This window comes from Equus quagga, chromosome 11, assembly GCF_021613505.1.
Source record: "Equus quagga isolate Etosha38 chromosome 11, UCLA_HA_Equagga_1.0, whole genome shotgun sequence".
Taxonomy (NCBI): Eukaryota; Metazoa; Chordata; class Mammalia; order Perissodactyla; family Equidae; genus Equus; species Equus quagga.
Genome location: NC_060277.1, coordinates 10,947,557 through 10,972,238, shown reverse-complemented (window position 1 = coordinate 10,972,238; position 24,682 = coordinate 10,947,557). Strand labels below are relative to the sequence as shown.

The 24,682-nt window shown below is 39.5% G+C and overlaps 1 protein-coding gene across 5 annotated transcripts in view; it reads left to right on the top strand.

The window, feature by feature from the left end:
• Positions 1 to 24,682, top strand: part of NCOA7 (nuclear receptor coactivator 7) — a 138,157-nt gene that overhangs the window by 80,959 nt on the left and 32,516 nt on the right. For 4 of the 5 annotated variants that reach the window (XM_046675664.1, XM_046675662.1, XM_046675663.1 and 1 more), the window contains 7 exons: positions 2,713 to 2,792; positions 6,271 to 6,378; positions 9,503 to 9,616; positions 10,181 to 10,306; positions 11,819 to 12,003; positions 15,717 to 16,759; positions 17,414 to 17,582. In XM_046675664.1, the coding sequence (XP_046531620.1) occupies positions 2,713 to 2,792; positions 6,271 to 6,378; positions 9,503 to 9,616; positions 10,181 to 10,306; positions 11,819 to 12,003; positions 15,717 to 16,759; positions 17,414 to 17,582 (1,825 nt within the window). The remainder of the gene's footprint in view (positions 1 to 2,712; positions 2,793 to 6,270; positions 6,379 to 9,502; positions 9,617 to 10,180; positions 10,307 to 11,818; positions 12,004 to 15,716; positions 16,760 to 17,413; positions 17,583 to 24,682) is intronic. The other variant, XM_046675665.1, reaches the window with a different exon arrangement.

Sequence of the window (24,682 nt, the reverse complement as noted above, 5' to 3'; positions counted from 1 at the left end):
TCCTAGTGAATTTTTCATTTCCATTATTGTATTCTTCAGCTCTGATTGGTTCTTTTTTATATTTTCTAATTCTTTGTTGAAGTTCTCACTGTGTTCATCTATTTTTCGCCCCAGTTCAGTAAGTATCCTTATGACCACTAGTATGTACTCTTTCTCAGGTAGATTGTTTTTCTCTGTTTCATTTAGTCTTTTTTCTGAAGGTCTGTCCTTTTTTTTATTTGGAACATATTCCTTTGGATCCTCATTTTGCCTCCTTCTCTGTGCTTATTTCCAGGTATTACTTAGATCAGTTTTGTCTTCCAATCTTAGAGATTTGGCCTTATATAGGAGATGTCTTATGGGGCTCAGGAGCATGCTTACCTCTCATCACCCATGCCAAATGCTCCCGGGGTGTGCCCTGTGTGGGCTGTGTGTGCCCTGTGTGTGTGTGTGTTGTTGCAGGGCTGCTATTGCTGCAGGTATGCAAGTAGGCTGGGCTGGCCCCTAGGCTGGCTGATTGTGAAGCCCGGCTATGTCTGGCTGCTACTGGCTCATTATTGGGTTGGGCAAGCCTCCGGCATGGCTGGCTCCAAGGTCTGGTAGCACACAACTACTGCAGGTTTGCTGGTGAATGAGTCAGGCCCCTAATGTGCCTGATTATTAGGCCTGTGGGTACACAATTGCTGCAGACCCCTGGTGTGACTTGCTGTACAGCCTGGCAGTGGCATTGCTCAGCTGCCTTGGGTGTGGTGGCACAGGGCAGACTGCCAGTGAGGCTAACTGCATGGCATGTGGCTGTTGTTAGCTTGCTGTTGGGTGGGGCAGGCCTCCAGCATGGACTGGCTATGCAGCCTGGTGGTGCACTGCTGCCTTCAGGTGCACTGATGTGTGGGGCAGGCCCTCGGTGCTGCGGCATGCAACTGTTTCAGGCACGTTGGTAGGCAGAGTAGATCCCTTTTGTGGCTGTTTGCTAGGCCCAGTGGTGCAAGTGTGCTACAGGTTCGCTGGTGGGTGGAGCCGGTCCCTAGGACAGGCTGCCTGTGCTGCCTGGCCGCGCTTGATTGCCTCTGGTGCTCTATTAGGCAGAACAGGCACCTGCACTAAAAGGCTAGAGGAAGAATTCCATTGGTACCTGCCAGCATCTGTGTCAGCATGGCTGAACAAGGTCACAATAATGGCTGCCACCAGTGTGTCAGTCACTGGGAAGTGAGCCCAGCCATCTCCTGCCTCTCTGGAATGTGCTCCGAGCTTAGTAAGTGAGTCTCTTACCAATGGACTGTGCACTTTTCTATCTGGTGTTCTTTTCCTGGTTTCTGGGTTGAGTGAGTCTTTGCATGGGCCCTTTAAGGGCAGGTTTTTCTTTCCCTGTAGTTATATAGTTTTCCTGGATATATTCCTGGCTGGTTTTCAAAGCCGGGTATTTGGGGATCTCATCTCTCTTGTAGCTGGATCTAAGGGCTGGCGTGCCTAATGTGGAGCTCAAATCCCCTGTATCTCCAGGAAGAGCTCCCTACCTTTGAGATCACTCCCAACTGTGAAGTGCTGTGACTAGGGTGTAATTTTTTTCCTCAGCAGGGCTGTATCTCTGCCTCTTGTACCCTTCTCTGTGTTGTCCCTTGTTATAGAGGTTCTTTTCATCCAGTTTCCAGATCTCTCTCAGAGGAAATTGTTCCACAGGGAGTTGTAGGTTTGTTGTGTCCGTGGGTGGAGGTGAGCTCTGGATCTTCCTACATCACCATGTTCTAAACTCTCTTTAATTTTCAATTTTCTGATCACATACAAGTTAGAGCATCTTTTCTTAGTTAAATCGATTTTATATTCTTTTTGTCACTTATATTTTTATCCATTGCAATATATCTCTCTAGTTTTTTTTTTTTTTCTTTTTCTCCCCAAAGCCCCCAGGTACATAGTTGTGTGTTCTTAGTTGTGGGTCCTTCTAGTTGTGGCATGTGGGATGCCGCCTCAGCATGGCTCGAGGAGCGGTGCCATGTCCGCACCCAGGATTCGAACTGACGAAACACTGGGCCGCCTGCAGTGGAGCACGCGAACTTAACCACTCGGCCATGGGGCCAGCCCTTGTCTCTCTAGTTTTTAATATTTGGCTTGATATATCAAGATGTATTTAACCATGATGAATAGGTTGAATCACCTGCAGCTGCCAAAGGTCGACCATTTTTGATCTATAAAATCTGTAGTTCAACTTAATATCTTGTTGGACATATAGGTCTTTCCAAGTTTTATTCTAAGTAGTGTTGTAATAACTATATGCTGTGACATGCAGCATTTTTCTCCTTTTAGATTTTTTCTTAGGACAGATTCCTAAATGAAGGCTGACTGAGTCAAAGAATGAAAATTCTTATGATTATTGTTACATTTTCACAAATCGCTTTCTAAAAGGGCTGTACTGATTTACCTTATGCATCATTTATATCATGACTGCACTAGTTTTACTCTTTCATCGTCATTATACATTATCATTTAAACTATTGTTTTTAATAACTGTAAAACATTACCTCACTGTTACTTGTACTGTTTGGTTATGGTTAACATTAATCCTTTATTCAAGTGTTCATTGACAAACAGTATGTTTTTGTGAATGTGGTCTATTTGTGCCGTTAGTATGTTTTTCTATTAGTGTCTTTTTTTTTAAGTCAGTTTGAAATCTAACTGTAGATTACCTATCCTCAATTCCTGAAAAAGAAATTATTCATTTACGTGCATTTTGTTCTTCAGATGACAATCAAAACAAAACACATGATAAAAAAGAGAAGAAAATGGTGGTTCAGAAGCCCCATGGTACTATGGAATACACTGTAAGTATAAACAGGATGGTATGAATGTTTGTTAATATTACTAGATTTACACAATGTTTCTCCCTGACACATCCTGCCCCTTAGCTGCGTTCCTCTTGTATACCTGTTAAATAAGGAAGCTTCTTAAGACCTGTTCTCGGTCATTTCTCTTTCCTTCGTATTTTGTCCCCAGACAAGCTCATATAAACCTGTGACTTGAATTATCTTTGACGTGCCAATGACTACCTATTTTAGGTCTATATCCCATACGTTGCTTTTGAGTTTCAAAACCATAGATTTAGTTGCCTACTCAACATACGTACTTAGACCCCCACAATTGGTCCTTTTTCAAGAAGCAATGGCTCTATCATCCATACATTTCTACAAGCCAGAGCCTTATACTTGACGTCTTCCCATAACTCTCCATGTTCAGTCTTACCTGTGTGACCACTTGGTAAGTCTAGGCCACATCCCTTCATTTCACTCTCTCTAGAATCATGTTCCTTTACATCCTTTATCTAACTTTAACATTATAGATTCACTAGTGTGATTGTTATTTTAATGTTTATCTTGTACCTTAATTCACATATCCGTGGATAGAGAGTAGACCCCTTTTTGGTCACCATTGTATTTCTGGTGCCTTGCAGGCGGTCAACTCTGCATTGTTGGATCAATAGATGAATAGTGGTATGTATGTGTCCATTGCTGCACCTCCACACTGTGTGCCATTTGCTCATCTCTCACACTGCACATGAGCTCCTGGAGGCCAGGAGCTGTGTCTTTATCCTAGGCCTGGCAGAAAACAGCACTCAGTTATGGATCTTTTTTAATTCACTCTGAGATAGCTTTGTTGAGAAGTGTCCTCTGACTTCTAAGAAGAAATTAAATGCTATTGCCATTGCCTGGTCATGTTTTCATAATGTGTATTTATTTTATACTCATTATTTGTGTGCCATACCAGCTCTGTGTAAGGCAAAATGCAAGAGCTGATCCCTCCCTGGCATTTCTTCTGGAATGTGAATCTTCTCCATGCCTCTGTAGAGATGTGTTGAAGAGCCCTGGCACAGGCTTTCATGCTCAGTGTTCTGTGAACATCTCTAGGTGTCTTTCTGTGGCTTATAGGCCTCGTCCTTTCCAGAAAGGCTTTGGGTGATTATATATCTCACATTACCACTGTTTACAATATGTTGTTGACCCCGTTACACGTATGCAGTGTCTTACCTCATTGCAGGCCCTCAGGAAGTGTCGGATTATTTATTATTAACAACATATTAATTCTAAAGCCACGTGTGTATCTAGCAGTGTGGTTCACACACCCCTCTAAAGAAGTGAGAAGTGTTGTTTGCTAGGAGACACTTCACATAGGATATACTAAACAACGTGGTGAGAATAAAAATCAGCCCTCAAATTAATTACTATGAACTGGTGGTGAAGTTGGCAATGCAACTGTGTCCAACTGTTTGATTTATATGTTTTGGAGATTGGTTCTCTTTGGCAGGTTATTTTGTGTACTTGTCATTGGAAATAAAAGGTGATTCGTAACTTCATGTCTAGAGAACCATGCTGGTGCTTACCAGATTGTTTATGTGACTCCGGGGCTGCAGATGTTGAAGCACTCGGGCTTAGTTTTAAACATTGAATGATACCAGGATCCTTCCCAGCGTTTGTGGCTTCATTCTCTAAATATGTCATATCCTTAGGTGATAACTCTAGATTGTTAAAGTTTTTCTCCTTCTCTGAACCTCCTATATGCAATATCTTCTACAAGCTTTTTCATAAAAATATGAAGCAAATTTATTGATCGTTTGCCATGTAGTAAGTGTTATGAAGCAGAAATTACAATTATCTCGAGTTGATGGATGAAGAAACTGAGACACCAAGAAGTTAAGCAAATGACCCAAGGTCACACAGCTAGCGAGTGGCAGATCTGGAATTCAGATCCAACAGTCTGGCTTTAGAGTGTATTCTCAATCTGTGTCTTGTACTGACTCTAAACCCTGAAAACCCCTGAAATTGAATATGTTATATAAATGTATAATATTGGAAAATATATATATTTGGAAACATTTTTTTCCAATTTTAGTAGAGATGGTTTTGCCCAGAGGTAGGGGCATATGTTATTAAATTTCAGTGATTTTTAGAAACATATGTATTTATGTCCTAACTTGTTCTAAAAAGGCTGTGAGGTGAGTATAGTGTAATTGTAACTGTGAAGTTGCTTGGCCTGACACAGCTCGCCTCTTTGGTGGGTTTCTGATGCTAAAGGCAGCGGTGAGTTTCATTCTACATCTATCTTTTCGTCAGTCCACAACCTCCTGCAGCCACCTCACATCTCCACCAAATTCAAGGCTCACCTGTGGAGCCGGTTCTGCTTATGGGGACAGCCACCCATCTTGACCCAGGGCTGTAGATGGGAACTTCTCAGTGACATTCACCGGATGGACCTCCCACTAACAGGTTCCATCCAGTGACCCTGGACAGGGAGTCTGTCCTGGTTATTGACCTGACCCCAGGAGCAGACTTCTTTTTGAGGGGAGCTTTTTGACTGTGAAGTTTCTCATCTTCTCAATGCCTCTTTATTCCTATTTCTTCTCTATCAGAGAAGGAGAGAAACATATACACCTGGAACATATATCACAAATTTTATAGATTTAGAGAAGAACTCTAATTTGTTTGACCACGAGAAATTGTCTTTTTCTTTTTTTTTTTGAGGAAAATTATCCCTGAGCTAACTGCTGCCAATCCTTCTCTTTTTGCTGAGGAAGACTGGCCCTGAGCTAACATCCGTGCCATCTTCCTCTACTTTACATGTGGGACGCCTACCACAGCATGGCTTTGCCAAGTGGTGCCATGTCCACACCCATGATCCAAACCAGTGAACCCTGGGCCACTGAAGCAGAACGTGTGAACTTAACCACTGTGCCACTGGGCCAGCCCCGGAAATTGTCATTTTAATGACAGTGAACAATTTTGGTAGCTAATCTGAATTTCTTTCAGATTTCCCTGCCTTTCACCATATTCATTCGTCAGATATTTGAGTGCCTGCTCTGTGTCGGGCACCGTGGGGAAGATGACCATTAACAGGCCACCATTCAGGAGCCTATAGTGCAGTGAAGAGACAGGAAAATAGGCAGAAAAACGCAAAGAGAAAGTAGCCGCATTTTCCCTGTGGGTGGTACGCGTGTATGTTTTGTTTCTTGTCTTCTTACAGTTTTATGTTATGCCTCAGAGTCCTCTACTCTATACACCTAAGTTGCGCCAAAGTAAGTTTAGAAGTCTAATAGTGGACAGTGAAATTTGAAGGTAAGGGAGCCCAGAAATGAATAACACTTGAAACTTTTTTCCCTAAGAACTGAGAATGTATTCACTCTTTTTCATAATACATCTGGATATACGTATTACTTTTTTATTCACTCATATCACAAATAACGTCTATCAAAAGGAAGTTTGTGGGGTTTTTTGCTTTGTGTATTAAGTCTCGTTTGTTTGATTGTTCTAGGCTGGAAGTCAGGACACCTTGAACTCTATAGCACTGAAGTTTAACATCACTCCCAATAAATTAGTGGAAATGAATAAACTTTTCACACATACTATTGTTCCAGGCCAGGTAATGATTTTCTTGTTGAGTATTCATTTTGCATTTATCTTTTATTGCCATTTTTAATGCCTCACTATTAGTGTTACAGAATTATCATCAATGGTAATGTTCATTGGGTTAGTCTTTCCTCTCCTTTAGATCCAAGAATTCTGAAAGCATCCTAGTACTTACGAACTGTTCAGAGATGAATGCTTTGCAAAGGGTTAACACAGTTTGCTTAACTATCATTAGTTTACATTGCATTTATTGGCTAGTTTATTGTGCTTTTAATATTTATGTTCTTGGCAAAAGGAGAAATTAGTATACTGCCAGTACCAGGTAACTGAGCAGAAATGTGCATTCAAACTTTTCAAAAACTAATAAATTTTCATCTCTAGGAAAATTAATAGTTGATTTCAATCTCTTTTTTGGGGGAATTCCTTATAAAATATTGCTGCATAATGTGTAACTGACCCATAGTAAAGAACCTAGGCATATATTTACTAACTCAAGGCTGAAGACTATAGTCACTGGAATTTAGTAAAATAATTTCAGGTGATTCCTTATTTATTTACTATGTCCATAAACAAAATATTGGTACTAATTAAGTTCCAGTAGCCAATAGGAAGTATAAGGACTGTTTTAATATGCCTACTATAATGGTAAAAATAGCAGAAATAGGAGCCGCGAAGCTTTGTTTCTGACTGGCCTTGTAGTAGCTGTTTGACCTGGACAGATCACTTCCTTTTTTGGATCTGAGTTTCCTAATCTCTGAAATTTGGGGTTGGGCTGCGTTATCCCAAATGTCCTTTCTAGCCTTCACTGTGCTGTCCAGCCCTCATATAACCCAGCTGTACTCACGATTTTGCTGGCAAATGTAAGGAACCGAGAAGAGTGAAATTGATTGAGGGGCTTTCAAAAACTGTCGATGACCTTTTGCTGTCAAGAATTTTTAAATCTTCTATCTCGGTGCCTGGAGGGGTAGGTATCCCTCTCATCTCAGTAAATCAGATAAATTCAAGCCAGTTTATCTGCTGTGGTTCCAGAACATTTGAGACTCACCCTTTTAGAGACTGATTTGATGGTTACCTTGAGGTAGAGACTAAACTGGTCTCGCTGGGTGAGTAACCACATGTAGGAAGGGATTTTCAGAGGAAGTGACCTGGAAGTTTCTTGAACTGAAATCTTATTCTAGACTTTTTGTTGCTTCAAAAGACCAAAAACAATATCAGACAAACTTAAAAAGAAATAACTGAAGCATAAAAAATTTTTAGAAGATCCTGAGTTTGGCTGTTCGTTCTGAAACTTCTATCAAATTTGAGGACATATACCAAGAGTGTCCTTTTTCAAGTAGTTTATCTTGAGCACACTCAGAAGTTACCTTGCAGATATATGGCTTGAGATGTTTTATATTCATGGGGCACCTTGGCTACACATACATGGAAAAATTTCTAGGCTAAAATAATGACTGTTTTGTTTTACGAGGAAAAACTTTAGGACCTCAGATCCCCCATTTGCCATGTTTTGGAGCAGACCCAGAATGATTTTCTGAAGTCAATAGGAAAACTTCACCCCTGCCCACAATCCAGGCTCACTTCCAGGCTGAGGGAGCACATGTTCTCATGTTCCGCACGTTCAGCTGTCACCTCTGTCTACAGTGCAATGAATTGTTAAAGCACAGGAATTACCCCTTTGATCTGGCATTTAGAACACATCAGACAATGGAGTCTCAACCTGTGTTGCCTAACACTTGTCAAAAGCTCAGGTGCAAAAAAATGTTAATGGAGAATTGCTTGGAAAAAGTGCCAGCAATTCGTTCCTCTAGTCTAGAGACATAAGACAAATAAGAGAGCTGTATATCAAGACCACATCATTTCCGCTCTTCGTAAATTGCTTTTACGCAACTCTAAACTTTGGCATTTCCCTTTGACCCACATTGAAGACGTTAGAAAGAACAGTCCTCTAAAACTGGTTATTATATTTACTGTCAATGTGTCATCAAGGACGAACAGTTCAATCTAGGACACTCCTTTTTTTTAAGAGATTTAATGGAGAATACTTGTACTTCAGAGAAACTGATTTGTTTTTATCTCATGGAAATTGCATTCTGCTAACTAATGATATCTATCCCTCTGCATTGGTTATTTGGAAACTCAGGGCCAGTTTTATGGGCCACCTCTCAACAAGTGTTTGGTAATTTTGGAGCATGTACTTTTAGTAGTAATCAATCCTCATCTTATTTCTCCTTGATGTTGTTTTTCCTACTTTTATCATAATATGTCTTTTGTTGTTCCCTCAAATTTTTTTCTGGAGTCAAGAGTGATTTAAATAACTCAAGTTAGAAGAGAGATGTGACTGGAAGATGGGAGAGCGTGAATAATAATATTGAACAGTTGTTATATGACTAGTTCTGAATTAAGTTTTATAACATTAGAGGTCATCATTTTAACACTGTATTGATATATGCCAAAATGTAGCATGTCCTATTAAAAGAATTTTGAGTGACAGGGTCGCAAGAACGCTTTGGGAACCAATGTGTTTTGCAGAAGGAGACTATTTTGTACAATTCGGGGGATTTTTTTTTTTTCAGATAACCCAGTGATGGAAGAGAAGGTATTGAGATTATTAATATTACCTTGTACAGTTTATTGTATAAGGACCTTACTCCGTTAACACTCAGAGCCTGCTTAGCCTTAGCGAGCCTGGATTTGTTCTGTTTCTTCCTGACACAGGTGTTATGTTTAGAAGCATTCCATGCTACTTTCTCCTCTATTCCTTTGTATTGTTAGTGTCCTCCTCTGGAAGACTCTTCCCTTCCTATCCAAATCCTACCTAACGTTCAAGGTTTCATTTGGACCCATCTGTTTCACTTGGCCTGCCTGGAATACTCAGCCACCTTGCTCTTCCCTTTTGTGAGGTCCTGCAGTGTCTGCAGGTGTGTTATGTATCTTTTCCACTGCACACATTCATATGGCTGAGTATCATTTCATGGATTAGTCTAGAAGACCCCAAGTTGCAAATGAGTTCCATGAAAGCCAACTGGGTGTCAGTCATGCACCCAGCAAGATACTGTGCAGAGAGTAACCGCTGTAAACACTGCCTAGTGGTTTGCCTGATTCTTGGTACTCACCCAACTTTTCTTTCCTGTTCGCAGGTTCTTTTTGTCCCAGATGCCGACTTTCCTTCCGGTACCTTAAGATTATCCTCCTCCAGTCCTGGTGCTACTGTCTCTCCTTCATCATCAGATGCAGAATATGATAAACTGCCTGTATGTATGTCATTCACACCCTGAAGTTCATATTTATCAAAAATGTTTTTTGAGTTATAGAATTCTACATGTTATTTTCACAGGATTTCATCTGAAATTTTCCTCAAAGGGGTGGGGTTATTTGTCATTAGTTGAGAGAACGCAAGCTATCCAAAAGAAGCCTGTTCACTTTTAGGTCTCAAAGGCAGAAATGCATGCCTTGTTTACATAGAAGCGTGAAGTTAAACTCTCAATGAGACTGATAGTTTGTTTGTGCTAGTTTTACTCCTTTTTCTAAAGAACTTGAACCATGAGTCAAATATGAATTCTTTCATTTAGGTTATTTTCTAAAGACATTGATGAGCCATTTTTATGGGTTCATACAAATGCACTTTTTTTTTTAAATGTTAATTTAATTTGGATACTTACTGTTTGTGATAATTTTGAAGGACAAAGAACATTTGCCTTTTTAATGTTCAAGTTAAATAGAAACAACTACAGGGAACTTATGTAGCTTGATTTGTATAAATAATCTGTTTTGAAAAAGGGCTGCTATTTGATTTTGGAAATTTTTGCTTTCTAAAGGATGCTGACTTAGCAAGAAAGGCCTTAAAACCTATTGAAAGAGTCTTATCTTCCACTTCAGAAGAAGACGAGCCAGGAGTGGTAAAATTTTTGAAAATGAATTGTCGATACTTCACGGATGGAAAGGTATATGGCAATGAAATTGGTTTCCTTTTCTTGGACTCTATGGAAAACTCAACTAGGTTCTGAAGTACTGAAGGCAGGCTGCATTATGATGTCTTACCCATAGTTTCAGCGTAAGATTTCACTACTGTCCATTAGTTTTCCCCTTCTGGATCCTTGGCATGTTACTGAGGGAATAGTGATCACTGAGTGGAAATGTGATTTTTTGTGACCTTGGACTTATCACTTTATCTTTCAGTTCTTAACCTACAAATTGTTAGGGAGACAGTATAGAATGTGTTTAACAGCAAATGCTGGAATCACACTCACTGCATTTAAGTTGACGTTTAAATTCCAACTCCACCACCCACTAGCTCTGAGACCATGGGCAAGGTATTTAAATTTCCTAAGCTTTCATTTCTTCATCTATAAAATAGGGACAATAATAAATTTAACCAATAGGGTGTGGTAATTAAAAGAGGATACATGTAAAGAGCTTATCACCTAACCTGGAAGAACCCTAAGCTCTCAATACGTTTGCTGTTGGAGATGCTGGTATGAGAAATGTCCGCGATGTCATGTTTTTAGTGTTTTGGTGGTTGGTACTTTTTACAAAGAACGAATCTGACTTTTATTAAGTCTCTGAAAAAAGAGTTATGTTGATGTAAAGTGAATTCCTGCACTCATAGTAGAGACGTCACGCCAGGTTCAAATGGTAGGAAACAACAGTATTGATATGCACTTAAAACTTTGGCCACCAAGAATAAGTAACGCATGAAATACAAAACTTTCTGCAAAGATGATCACTAAACTCATTAAGAGTACCAAGAGAAATTATTTACCTGCAGGGAGGCATCTGCATCCTGGTATCCCAGGTAGATCATATCCCTGTGGCCAACAAGGTCTATACTGTAAACTGACCAAACTTCAGACCTGCAGGTTCCCACCAAACAACTGCTTTTTGCTTTTAATTTCCATACTTCAGCTATATTCACTTCTGACCGTGAAAACTCATATTCCTGTTTGTGTCAAATTTTGTTGAATGTGGGCTTTCTAATCATTTTAGAGAAAAAGTGTAAGACTGTCCTTTGGCACCGTGACTCTAAGAGAGCCGCTCCCTTAGCACAGTACCGTGCACTTGTTGGACATGTGGTGTATACGTGCTGAGTGAACTGCAGAGCACCCAGTTCTCAATCAGGAAAGCACGTGGGACAGCCGCTCTCATTTTACAGACGGTGTCGGAGAATCCGAGACATACTTGTGTAACCCAAGATCCCACCACAATTGTACTGAGGCAGCAGCTCTGCCAGAACCAGGCTCGATTGATGGCCACGGCGAGACGAGTCCATCTCACCACACAGCACCCAGTGTTGCATTTCTTCAGCCTGCTTTTCCAGCCCTCATAGAGGGCATGTGATTGTTATGTAGGATCCTGTGGTTCACAAGTCAGCGGAATGACAACATGAGTTTGTCAGAGCTGCTGTGGTTGGTTGCTTCTTGCCTGTAGTGATTCTGTCCTGTGCCCATCTCCTGCAGGGTGTGGTCGGAGGCGTCATGCTTGTCACTCCTAACAACATCATGTTTGACCCTCACAAGTCCGATCCCCTGGTCATTGAAAATGGCTGTGAGGAGTATGGCCTCATTTGCCCCATGGAAGAGGTGGTTTCCATTGCACTCTACAACGACATTTCCCACATGAAGATCAAAGATGCCTTGCCATCGTAAGAGACATTTCTTTGTTTACCAGAAAAAAAAAGGGGTGTTGGGAGAATTAAATGCAATTAAAAAGTGAGGCATTGGCAGGAGCGAGAGATCGTGTAGAGGTGAATCTGAAGGTGGAAGATTTGTCCACTAAATTTTAAAAGGATAGGAAAATGAGAGGAAATGGAAATGATAAAGTCAATGGTAGGGAAAAGTGGAACAGAAAAAAGGTGAAAAGAGAAAAGCGAAAAAGCCAGCACATAGAAATGATATTAATTTGGCTTATCCTTTTGAAAAACAATGCATGTTCTTAATGAGTTTATGAAAGAAGAAATGAAGTCTCTCTGAACGAATTTTAGTCTCATTGCCAATAAGAGAATGATGTTTTCTTTTTGGTTTAATTGCTACACAGAATTATGTTCTTCTTCATTCAAGTTCTAGGATAGGTGGTCTTCCCTTAGTCCTGCCTGGAGAGCGGCTGGAGTGGACAGTGCAGAGGCCACAGTCCCTGTAGCCAGATGACCTTAGGTGATGTGAAGACGGAATAATACTAGTTTGTTTTGTCTCTGAAATGTAAATGAATCTTACTTTAGTCCTAATGAATTCTCTCTTACTAAGCTGAGCTTTTGTTGAAAAAAAAAAAAAAAAGAGAGAGAGAAGGAAGCTCCCCATGAACAAAGAGAAAGAGTTAAGAAAGCTCAGAGAATTGATTCCTTGTAGGGATAATCTGATTCTTACTGTCATTTTGCCGATGTGCCTGCACACAGTGTGCCATGAGAACTCATGTGAGGAAGTGTCCAATTGCCTTGGAATCTTAGATGAGGAGGAGGAGAGGAAGTGAGAAGAGTTAGTTTTGGAAAGAAGAAACGAACATTGCATTCTCTGTGACGAGAGGAAAAAAGATAAGATTAGGTAAAGATAGAGCTGCGTTTGGAAGTGGACGGCCAGGCAGATAGGGGCATTTCTTGCCCAATGATGACTTCTAATGGAGTAATACTGTTGCCCATCTTCAGCTTTGGATGTCAAATATTCTTTTTAATAATGGAAAGGGAAGGTACACCTTTACAGAAAGATTTCTCTCAATGTGAGATTGTGTTTATATCAGAGTTGTGCACTGATTCCTGCCATGGATGCAGGTATATAAAGAGTTTTCAGTCTAATGAACATTGTGCGCCAATGAGCAAAATAGAATGTGTGAGTGGAATCAGTGTGAAATGAACTTAGTATGGACTTCAGAATTCCATCAATTGTTTAAAAGTTTAAAATAGTTTAGGGTCTGGCCCAGTGGTTCAGCAGTTCAGTTCATGCGCTCCGCTTCAGTGGCCCAGGGTTCACCAGTTTGGGTCCCGGGCTCGGACCTATGTACCGATTATCAAGCCATGCTGTGGCAGGCATCCCACATATAAAATAGAGGAAGATGGGCACGGATGTTAGCTCAGAGCTAATCTTCCTCAAAAAGAAAAATGTTTCGGGGGCTGGCCCTGTGGTGCAGTGGTTAAGTGCACACGTTCCACTCTGGGGGCCTGGGGTTCGTTGGTTCGCATCCCGGGTGTGGACATGGCACCGCTTGGCACACCATGCTGTGGTAGGCATCCCACATATAAAGTAGAGGAAGATGGTCAATGTGTTAGCTCAGGGCCAGTCTTCCTCAGCAAAAAGAGGAGGATTGACAGATGTTAGCTCAGGGCTAATCTTCTTCTTCAAAAAAAAAAAGTTTAAAATTTGATTATTGCTAAAAGTTGTATGGTAAAACAAGAAGTGCAAATTATCTAGCTGCAGTGTACAAATAGTTTTAAAAGTGTGTGTGTGTGTGTGTGTATAAAATCTCTCCATCCTCACCTTCAGGCTTTGTGTTTTTTATGAGGACATTTTGTAACTCCAGCTGCCACAGAGACTAGGAAGGGTACAACTGAAGGGATTTTTGATCATCATTAGGTGCCTGGCTGCGTGTAGAAAACATGAACAGCAGGGCCAGTTGACACCACCCTCCACTTTGCCCCAACAGTGCTTGGCAACTGCATTGAAGAAAAAGCAGATGGCTAAATTAATCCCAGCTTGGATTAGGCAGACGAACAAGAAGGGAAAGGTAGACAAGAAGGTAATATAGGAGGCTGATTAGAGTTTAGTCAATTTATACTTTGTGGGGTCAAGCTTGGTAGAGAAGGAAGAGATGAGAAAGGGACTTAGATTTTCCTGGAAGACGCTTTTGCTTATTAACCAAGTATGTGAGGAGCTGGGTTTCTTTCTTACAGGACTTATTATAGCCTTTAATATGCCAAATTAAATTTTGGGTACTAAAATGGAAATTACACCATGTTATACTAACTTATTTGACTCTCGGACTGGAGCATCTTTACCATCTCCCGGAGTGCTAGTGTCGGGCAGAACATTTTTGTGTATGCAGGTTCCTGCAGAACACAGACACTGTCACATCGTCTTTTAGCATATGACATTTAGGAGCTCAGTGAATGCTTAGTGAATTGAGATGAATTATGAATTAAAGAGGCTTTTTAAAGCATCTGTCAGAGCCTAACAATTATGTAGACTTTCATTTTCTTTTGGAAAGAGCATGGATGTTCTCATGCCAGTGATTTATAAAATAACTTTGGGGAGAAGGTCTTGTAACTTAAGAACTTGCTAGTACTTTGTTGCTTTATTATCGTAATTATTTGAAAGCCAGAATAATAAAGTCTTACCTGAATATGACCTAGTCTTTTTAAGAATTTATTTTTGAAATCTGAACATGTTATTTTTAAAAAGGGTTTTTATATCTCTGTGTTTTAACTGAGTATCAACACTAAGGTAAGTGAAAATACAGGTTAATCAAGATATTTCCAGTCATGGCTTAAAAAGTATATTCGTGACCACTTATTTTAAACTTTGGAGATCATGTTTAGTCATGTGTGATTCAAATTTGGGTAGTAAAGCATCTGTTATTAAGGAAAAATAATTGACTGCATCCAAGGAAAATACGTTTCACCTGATAAACCAGTTGCCCATCTCCATAAAGTTAAAATGATATTCCTATAAAATGAAAGAGTTAAGAAATTTAAACTAAGTAGGTAAGAGCTTATTCGATTTACTTTTCTATAAATTTTTAAACTGTGAAATGGAGCAGGTGCTGTATATCCACAATAATAGTGGAAGCTTCCCCTTGCATCTCCTTTGGGCATAGAAGGATGTCTGTTATTAGAAGCATCAGATCCTAAGCCATGAAATGCAAAATTAGGGTTCAGGGTCAGTCATTTTACAGAGCAGTTAAATGAGTAACTACTCAGTCAATTAACTATTCAAAATTAATGTAGTTGGTTTATATCCTATTTTATAAAAACAAAAAGCTTTGAATATTTAAGAAATTCTAGTCCTACTAAAACACTTCCTCTCCTTTGTTCTTTCCTTCATGAAAATCAGAAACATGTCATCATTAAAAATCTAGTGGGTGACATCTCCACGTTCATAATGACTTCATATACATTCGTGTGCTTCTAGTAGGATGTGCAGCTCTCATGGTGTTTTGCTTTGTCACTTCTTATAATTGATTTATGTTTCATTTTGAAGTCAATTTCTTGATTTCATTTCTTTATTCTGAAATCATTTAAACATAAATTTTAGTTGCGATATGTTTCTGTTTTGGTTTTTGGTTGGGTTTTGTTTTGATTTTTGCCTTTCCTCCATTTTGCTTTTGGTTTTGTTTTTAACATTCCATGTGCATCCACCATTTTTCCCCCGACAGTGACCTACCTCAGGATCTTTGTCCTCTGTACAGGCCTGGAGAATGGGAAGACCTGGCTTCAGAAAAGGATATCAACCCATTCAGTAAATTCAAATCTCTCAACAAGGAAAAACGACAGCAGAATGGAGAGAGAACCATCACTTCAGATTCCAAATCAAGACCCTTGGAGAAGTCAGCAAAACACACACATATGAAGCCCTTAGACAGCTCTGTGTCAGGAAAGTTAAAGAAACTGGAATCGTCTACAGAGGCAACCACTGGATCTACCATAGTAACTAACGTCAGCAAGGAATCTCCTGACACTCAGGCTGCATTTGAACCTATAGCCAAAGAAAATTCCCTCTTAGGGGAAGATGATGACTTTGTTGACCTGGAAGAACTTTCTTCTCAAACTGATGGTGGAATGGACAAAAGAGACACCTCGAAGGAGTGCCTTTCTCTTGACCCAGAGGAGCTAAGGAAGACTAAGTCACAAATAATCAGTTCTGCAATGGAAAGGCAGGTACAGTCAGCCCTGAACTTTTCAAGAAGAGAGAGTGATGCTGAACTGAAAGGAGCCCTAGATTTAGAAACCTGTGAGAAGCAAGATATAATGCCGGAGGTGGACAAGCAGTCTGGTTCCCCGGAAAGCCAGGTGGAAAACACACTGAACATCCATGAAGATCTGGATAAAGTTAAACTCATCGAATATTACCTTAATAAGAACAAAGAAGGGTCACGGTTATCTGATAACTTGCAGAAGGCAGAATTAAGTGATGACAAAAGTATTGAACCAGTGGGAATAGACATCACCCTTAGTAGTACTCTTCCCCAGACGAGTGATCTCCCAACTGAGGGCAATAAAGAGCCAGACAAAACCTGGGTGAAAGAGAGAGCGCCCCTTCCACTGCCTCTGGGCTCTTCTACAGAAGAAACTATGAATAAAGAGTCTCCAGACTCCTCTCTGGAATCTACTCTGGACAACAGTTGCCAAGCTGCACAAATGGATAATAAATCTGAAATTCAGTTATGGCTCTTAAAGAGAGTTCAGGTACCCATTGAAGGTAAGCCATTTTTCTTTAGAGTCTTTATATTCTGTTGTATAGTTGCCTTACTTAAACTTGCACATGAGATAGCAAAAGTAGTACAATTATTTGAGAACAATGTTTTCTCAATAGAGCATATCTTTACTGATACATTAATAATTCGGGAAAAAAATTAGTAGGTGATATCTGTTTCTGAAAATTGAACCGTAAATACTATTTCAAAAGTAGTTTGCTTTTTTTAATCTTTCCAGTAACTTTCCTGTTTTATTTTGGATTTCTAAATCTAAAGGAGTTTAAAATGTTTTTGAAGACATTTCAGTTCTAAATGGAATTGCATTATGGCATGATTGGATCCTCAGTACCATTCATTAATATGTATTCTTGTGGGTTGTCACAATTCTCCACTATCTGTTATTGTGTTGGTTTTTATGCTTATTCCCAGTACGTGGCATCTCATGTGATGTAGACCACCCTGAAACATCCAAAGCTTTTTCCTTTTGTGCTAAAGAAGGTCCGAAACATTTAATTAGTCCTATTGTGATGATGTTGTTTGATGTTTCTGCCATGTGTTTTGACTTTCCATCACGAAGAGGGGATTGGACACTATTCTTTGTAAGTTGAAAGGTTTTACTGTCGCCAATATTGAGGGAGATTTTTTCATGTGTGATTCAGATATACTTCCTTCAAAAGAAGAGAAAAGCAAGACCCCACCCATGTTTCTTTGCATTAAAGTGGGAAAACCAATGAGAAAATCCTTTGCCACTCACACTGCAGCCATGGTCCAGCACTATGGCAAACGAAGAAAGCAGCCGGAGTACTGGTTTGCTGTTCCTCGGGAGAGGTGAGTGTGGGCGAAAATGGAAAATCTGTTGGTCAATTAGATTCAAATTGCATCTTGATTTTTTAATTTAATCTTAAAATACTTAATTTTACTCTCAAATAAGAGATTTCTCTTAATTTAACTTTTTAGAATTTCTAGTAGGATATTATTTGAGTAGCTTTCTGCTAAAGGATGGTTTCAAGGTAGCAAATTTGAGGTCATCTTAGGTACCGTGTGCTGAGTGTGTGTGTGACTCAGCAGCATAAGAAATGTGACATCAGATCATCTGGGTGGGGTTGAGGGGCTGTAGACCTGTAAAGAGATTTATATTTTTCAATTGCCAAAGAAGAAATTTTATTGGTTTTATAACAGTCTAGCACAGTAGGGATGGTGGCATAGAAATTCTTCAGCAGTACACCACTGAGGACATCTTTACAATAAAAATAATCAGGAAACATTATTTTTAGAAAAAATAAGTTTTTCTTTTATATATTTGGTAGAATAAAAATGTCTTTACAAAGGCCTTGCAATTACTTTTCAAAATTGTTAAACCTACACATTTTTCCTTTCCCTGACTTTAAAGTCATTGAGCGTCATCATCTGGGCAGACTTTGGCTAACACACCTGCCAAGAACAAATGCACTTTGTCTGGGCGGAGAACGAATTAAATTCACATGAGACAGAATAGCAAGAGAAAATTAAACAAAGCTTTTTGAGGAACCATGGCCCGGGGCCAAGGAAGAAAGGGTGCTGAAGAAGTGGGGTACACAGAGGGGTTATATACCCCAAAACAGGATATTTCACATATGTTTGAAATGTCCCTCCCACAATAGTCACAAGATTGCCCTGTCGGCACAGCACATGATGGACACAGCAGGTAGTGGGTCTGCTATCTCGGTGGGCATAGCAGGAGGCAAGTCTGTTGTCTTGAGCTGGGCGGTCACAGGTGAGCGCAGCAATCCCTAGCCTAAGGAAAGATGCTTAATCCTTAAAGAAATGCCAACGTTGGGAGGGGGAGGGAAGTTAGTTACAAGAGGTTACCAGACAAGCACAATAAAATGCAGATTTAAGTCCTTGCCTTTGGCATTGATTAAGAGTTTCTAGAGAGAAGGTCATCTCCTTTCTTCTTCCTGGTACAGAGAGGGAGGCATCTTTTACAGCTAGAGATTTACCTTACAAATGTAAATGTCTCCTAACAAAGGGCGAGTTCCATTCCTCAGAGCCTCCTTCCCTGTCCCAGTTTATCAAAATAATCAGCCTCAAATAATCCTGATGCCAAAGAGACATATCTTGGGGTGGCCAATTTCAGGTCCCCACACTATGAAAACAACACTATTGCTCCTAAAGGAATGTTTCATCTGGAAGGTAATCCTAAATTGATAGAGTGCGACAAGCAATAGGTTTTTGGTATTAACAAGCATTTATCTTTGCACCTTCGTTTTGCACAAGCCTGTGCTAGAAGTTTTCTGAAGCATAAGAAGAAGACAAGAGCGTGCCCTGCCCTGGAAGAAGTGTGCCATCTTGGGCTGCCCTCTCTGGGCAGTGGGATAAGGAGCCCCAGAATCAGACAGAGTCAGAGCTGGCTGAGAATCCCTAGGAATTGTGGGCTCTAGAATGAGATACTTTATCCATTTGAAACATAATTTCTTAATTTGAAAAATGGATCATGGTGAGTGTTTAGTAATTGGATGTATTTGAACAAACAATTATTGAGTGCGTACATCCTGGCAGGCACTGGACTGGTTGTGGATAAATAAGACTGGGACCCTACCCTGAGGAGCTTATGAAAAGCTGTTGAAAACAGTTCCTAGCACTTTCTAGAGACTTAATATAGATTGTCTTTCAAAGACTTGGATACTCTTCTATATAAAAAATACGATTACCTTTTTTCTTTCTTAATACTGGGAGATTATTTCTTTTTTTAGAAAGAATCAATAATTCCTGTTCAAATTTAAACTTTTCTCTTTTTTTCCAATTATTTATGGCCTCTTAATCTCTCAAATGTTTTATAAAAATTGATTTTGTATGATCTGACTTTTAAAATAAATAAGATGGAGATGGAATTAAATAGCAGGAATTACGGAGAATTTGCCAAGTCGTGCATAAATGTTTAATCCAAGCTGAATTAATTGGTTAGTGTGATTTGGGTAATAAGTAAGCTAATAAGAGGGGGGACGTGGGAGAGGGAGAACCTGTGGGTATTAAAAAAATTTCTTAAACTTGAAAATAATTATGCTAAGACAATTTAGCAACAGTTGAAGATACAGATAAGTGGGGCAGTGGTGGTGGGGGGAGAATCTATTTTGTGGTCTACTGTTTTTACCACTTAATATGTTATGCATATTTTCCATGTCAAATACTATATTATTATATGTATATGAACACTATAGTCAGCACCCCATTGTGTTTCCTGATTGATTGATCATGTTCCTGTTTTAGATAGTAGCTTGTTCCAGATTTGTTGCCATTATAAACAATGCTACATTAAACGCCTTTGTAAATCCTTCAGGTAGTCTTACCAAGTCAGAAGATATGTTGCAGACTTTCAAAATGCATGTCACACGTGACATTGTGGCAATTTATACACCACCAGCGTGAGAGTGCCCTGTTTCCCACACCCTGGGAAACCTTAGTAGTATGATTCTTTATCTTTATCAATTTCGTAGATGAAAAAGCAAGCAAAAGTAGCTTTAAAAATCTTTTATTTTAAAGCTGAGTGAGCACTTGCTAAATAACATTTGTTTGATATAAAGTCATGTCACCAGTGACCTGAGGAGTTTTATTCTATGTGACTCCTTTAATAATAAACTTATTTATACTTTGGTATACAAATATATCATGTTTCTCTAATCAGCTTCTAATTGATGTCAGCAAGCCCTTCGATTTATACAGGATATCTATATTTTGTGCCTGCCCACAGTTAGAATAAATTCATCCATACATGTTGTAGAAAGCATGATATTCCTTATATAATGTCAAGAATAACTGAAGTTCCCAAGCACTTTATAATAATTGGGATTTTTTTATTATTTCAAAATTGAAATGTACTCATGAGTGCACAGGTATCTGTCCTTTTGAAGGATCTGCTATCCGTGTTGTATGAATATTTCTCAGATCTGCTTTGTGAGCGCAGTAGTACTTCCTGCGGTATATACGCTCTCCCCACGGTTCCCCGCGGTTGCCCGTGGACATGCAATTGGTGTTTCATATTTAAATATATTCCATAGTTAATTCTTAGCTCTAGCTAGAGGAGATCTTTATGCTCATAGTTGCTATTCTCTTAATGGACTTTTATAGGAATTTCTTTGTTTTATTTTCTGTTCTTTACTATTTTTCCTGGTGCTGGTATAATAGAATGTAATTTTTTAAATATCTAATCACATTTTAATTTTATGAGATTACTTGGATATTCATATATATTTATATATATATATATAGTTTAAAGACTATTTTAGTCCAATTTCTGTTGGTTTTAAATTCTTTACTACAGTAAATACAAATGGGGATTTATTGCCCTTCCTCACATTTCTAGTAGCAGCAACCATATATACAAAGACCGTGTATGTAACCTTTCCACCATCAAAGCTATGTTGTATTGTTAGGAGTGACTGGTTGATGGCAGATCCTAGTCAGGATCTACCTTTTAATTCTCTTCGTATTTTCTTTTGTCTTTAAAAAGTATTCACTCTGAATTTTGGACTATTTAGAGTAAAGCCTGAAAGTCATGAGTACTGGGCCTTTCTTGATGTGCCATCCATCTGAAATCTGATTCATCTTCAAACTATGGGTCTGAGAGCTTCTTTGGACCCTGATATAATTCTGGTGCCTGAATTGCAACTTTATAAAATGCATCGGATTATTCTGGTTGAGCACTTACTTTACAAAGATGCTTCTATGAGATCTTCATCATCCTAAGTAAGGATTCCCACTCTTAAAAACTGAAAGGAGAATATCAAAGAAATTAACCTAGTGGCTCAGCTATCCATTTCCCCAGGTCTAAGTCAGAAATGGCTAGAAGGCAGGAAGCGCACTTTCTTGATGCCCTTCTTGGCTCAGTGCCAGATGCGGTACTCTGGATGGTACTTTGCATAGGTATCTCACTTAATACCCGTGATGGTTCTTGAGGCATGTGAGATTATTCCCCATTTTACACATGCAGAAACTGGGAAACACTGAGTTTCAACACCTTGCTCAAACTGGCAAATATCAAATCCAGGATTTACACTCAAATCCATTTGATTTCAAATTCCATTCTCATAACTAGACACCAGAGCAGGCAGTTAAAACTTTATTAATTACACTCTTTATTTGGGCTGACAAATCACTGAAATGAGTGTGGGAGAGGAATACTTCATACACTCAAAGTCTTTTCCTAGCTAGTGAGGGAATGAAATTTTGCAGCATCCCCAGATTTATTCATTTCCTTGGACTTTGCTAAAGTACCTTCCATCTGGGCTAGATATATTTCAGCAATTATGGGGAAAGGAAGTAACATACTTTATGGATGATGCTCCATAGTGCTCATTAATTGAATGGAGGTGATCTAATGAGAACATTGTATAGAAATAAAGAGCTTAAATAAACCATCCTTTCTCTGATATTGGATGTCTTAACTTAGTTGCAGGCTGATTCTAGCATTGGCTCATTAATACAATGATTTTTTTTTTTTTTTGAGGAAGATTAGCTCTGAGTCGACATCCGCAACAAATCCTCCTCTTTTTGCTGAGGAAGATTGGCCCTGAGCTAACATCCATGCCCATCTTCCTCTATTTTATATATGGGACTCCCGCCACAGCATGGCTTGGCAAGTGGTGCGTAGGTGCACAACCAGCATCCAAACCAGTGAACCGCGTGCCACCAAAGTGGAGCATGCGAACTTAACCACTATGCCACTGGGACAGCTCCAATAGAATAAATTTTTATGTGCTATAGTGGTCATCTGACCAAAACCAAAAGCATACAAAATTCTGTCCTCTGAAGCTAATGTCAGAGGATCCAGGTTCCTTATTTTACCTAACTTGTTGTGAGCACAGCACCTTGTACCTAAACTACCATTTCCTATTCTCTAGTTCCTCCTCTTAAAATCTGTTTTGTACCCTATGGCCACAACGATCTTCTAAAAAGTTATTTTGGTCTTGTCATATTGCCACAAAAAATATCTTCAGTCTTCAGTACTTAAACCCTTGTCTGTTTTTAAAATCCCTGTGCAGACTGACCTGCCTTTCTAGCTTTTTCTTGATCTGCCTGAGTCTGCGGCTTTACCAAGATTGGCCACTTTATGGGCTTTGCCCAATAAGTCTAGGACTTTTCCAGCTCGGCATCTTTTTTTAAGTACCATATTCATGAACTCGAGTGGTTCCTCTCTCTTCTCTACCTGTGCCAATCCCTGTTTCCCAGAACAGTCCACCCTACAATGGTCTCTCCCTGGAGTGGCGGTTACCGTCCTTTGCCAACCTACACTTCACCAGTGAATAGCCGTCAGGTGCAGAGGCTTTAGCCGAAGGAATGAAGTCTGGTACACTTTCTCCTTATAGGAGCAACTGGTCTCCAATTCTAAATTCAGAAATGTTGCGGGCTGAAACCTGTGGAGGAATGTATTCTGTGTCTCAGATACGAACATGTAGGAGTTAACAAAGAGTTCATGACTTAGATCAGTGGGTGCCAAACTTGGCTTTGTAATAAAGTCAGCTAGGAGCCTTAAACATACGGAGTACCAGTTCCTTCCTTGAACTTCCTGCGCTTTGGATTTGGGTTAGAATGCTAGAATCTGTTAGGCATTCTCCATATTGTGATAAACAAAGGGGAATTGTTTTGTTCTTATTTTACTTTCATGTTCTGTAGTGTTTATCATCCCTTCCCAGTCTTTCCTTCCTCTGTTTCCTCATTAAATGTTACCCTTTAAATGACCCTCTCTCTTTCTCACTATACAGTCATGCACCACCTAACAACATTTTTGGTCAACGACAGACTGCATGTAAGATGGTGGTCCCATAAGGTTAGTACCATACAGCCTAGGTGTGTAGTAGGCTGTACCATCTAGGTTTGCGTAAGTATACGCTATGATGTTCGCATAATGATGAAATCGCCTAACGATACATTTCCCAGAACATGTGCCTGTTGTTAAGTGATGCCTCACTGTATATACAATTGCCTAATTCTTATATGCCAATCATTTCCTGGTATTTTCAGTTTAGAATTTTCTACTGAGCCCCAAACACATATATATTTGGTAGTCTTCAATATTTGGATCATCCATGGATCAAACAAACTCAAGACAGATCATACCCTAAACTGGGTTTCTTATTTCCATCTTCGTCCCTGCCACTGTCCTCACAACTCCTGCCTGCTGTTTTCTCCATCATAGTCGCTGGTACCACCAGCTGTTCAGTCCCTGAAGACAGAATGTGGACATCATCTTGCTTCTCAGTCATCTCCCCACATCGGTCAATCACCACATCCAGTTTATTGTATCCATTTAACATCTCTAGGGTCTCTTGTTCCCATTATAACTTTTTGGTGGACGACTGGCCATGTCTCAACATGAATAAATGTGAATCAGACTTGACACTGGCTTGGGGTGCCCGGCTTCCCCCCTTTACCCGCCTTACCTAAGTGCACATATTAGTTCAATGTCTCCTCTAGGAAACTCTCCCTGTCTGGTGTAGATGTCCCTCCACTGTACTCACCTCTGTCATAGCGCTTACTGCGCTCCTCTACCAATGGGGACTACTTGTGGCTTTTTCCTACTGGATGTTAACCTTCTGAGAGCATGGACCAAGTGTTATGACATTGTGTCCTAAAGCAGCATAGGGTCTAGCATATAATATACTCCTAAATGTTAGTTGGATGGATATGTAAATAAATTAACCTATAGTCTAATAGATAAAAAATGTTTAAATAACATTTCTTATAAAAATAAATTAATATTTTTTATTAAAAATAAAAATAATGTATAGACTTTATATAATATTTAGAAAAATCTAAAAAAGCAAAAAGAAAGTTAAAAGCTCATACTTTTGTTGCACAAAGCTAACTACAATTTATTTTTATTTTTGTGGCCTTTCAACCTTTTTTGTATGCATAGGTTACTGTAATAATAATGTATGTATAATATATATATA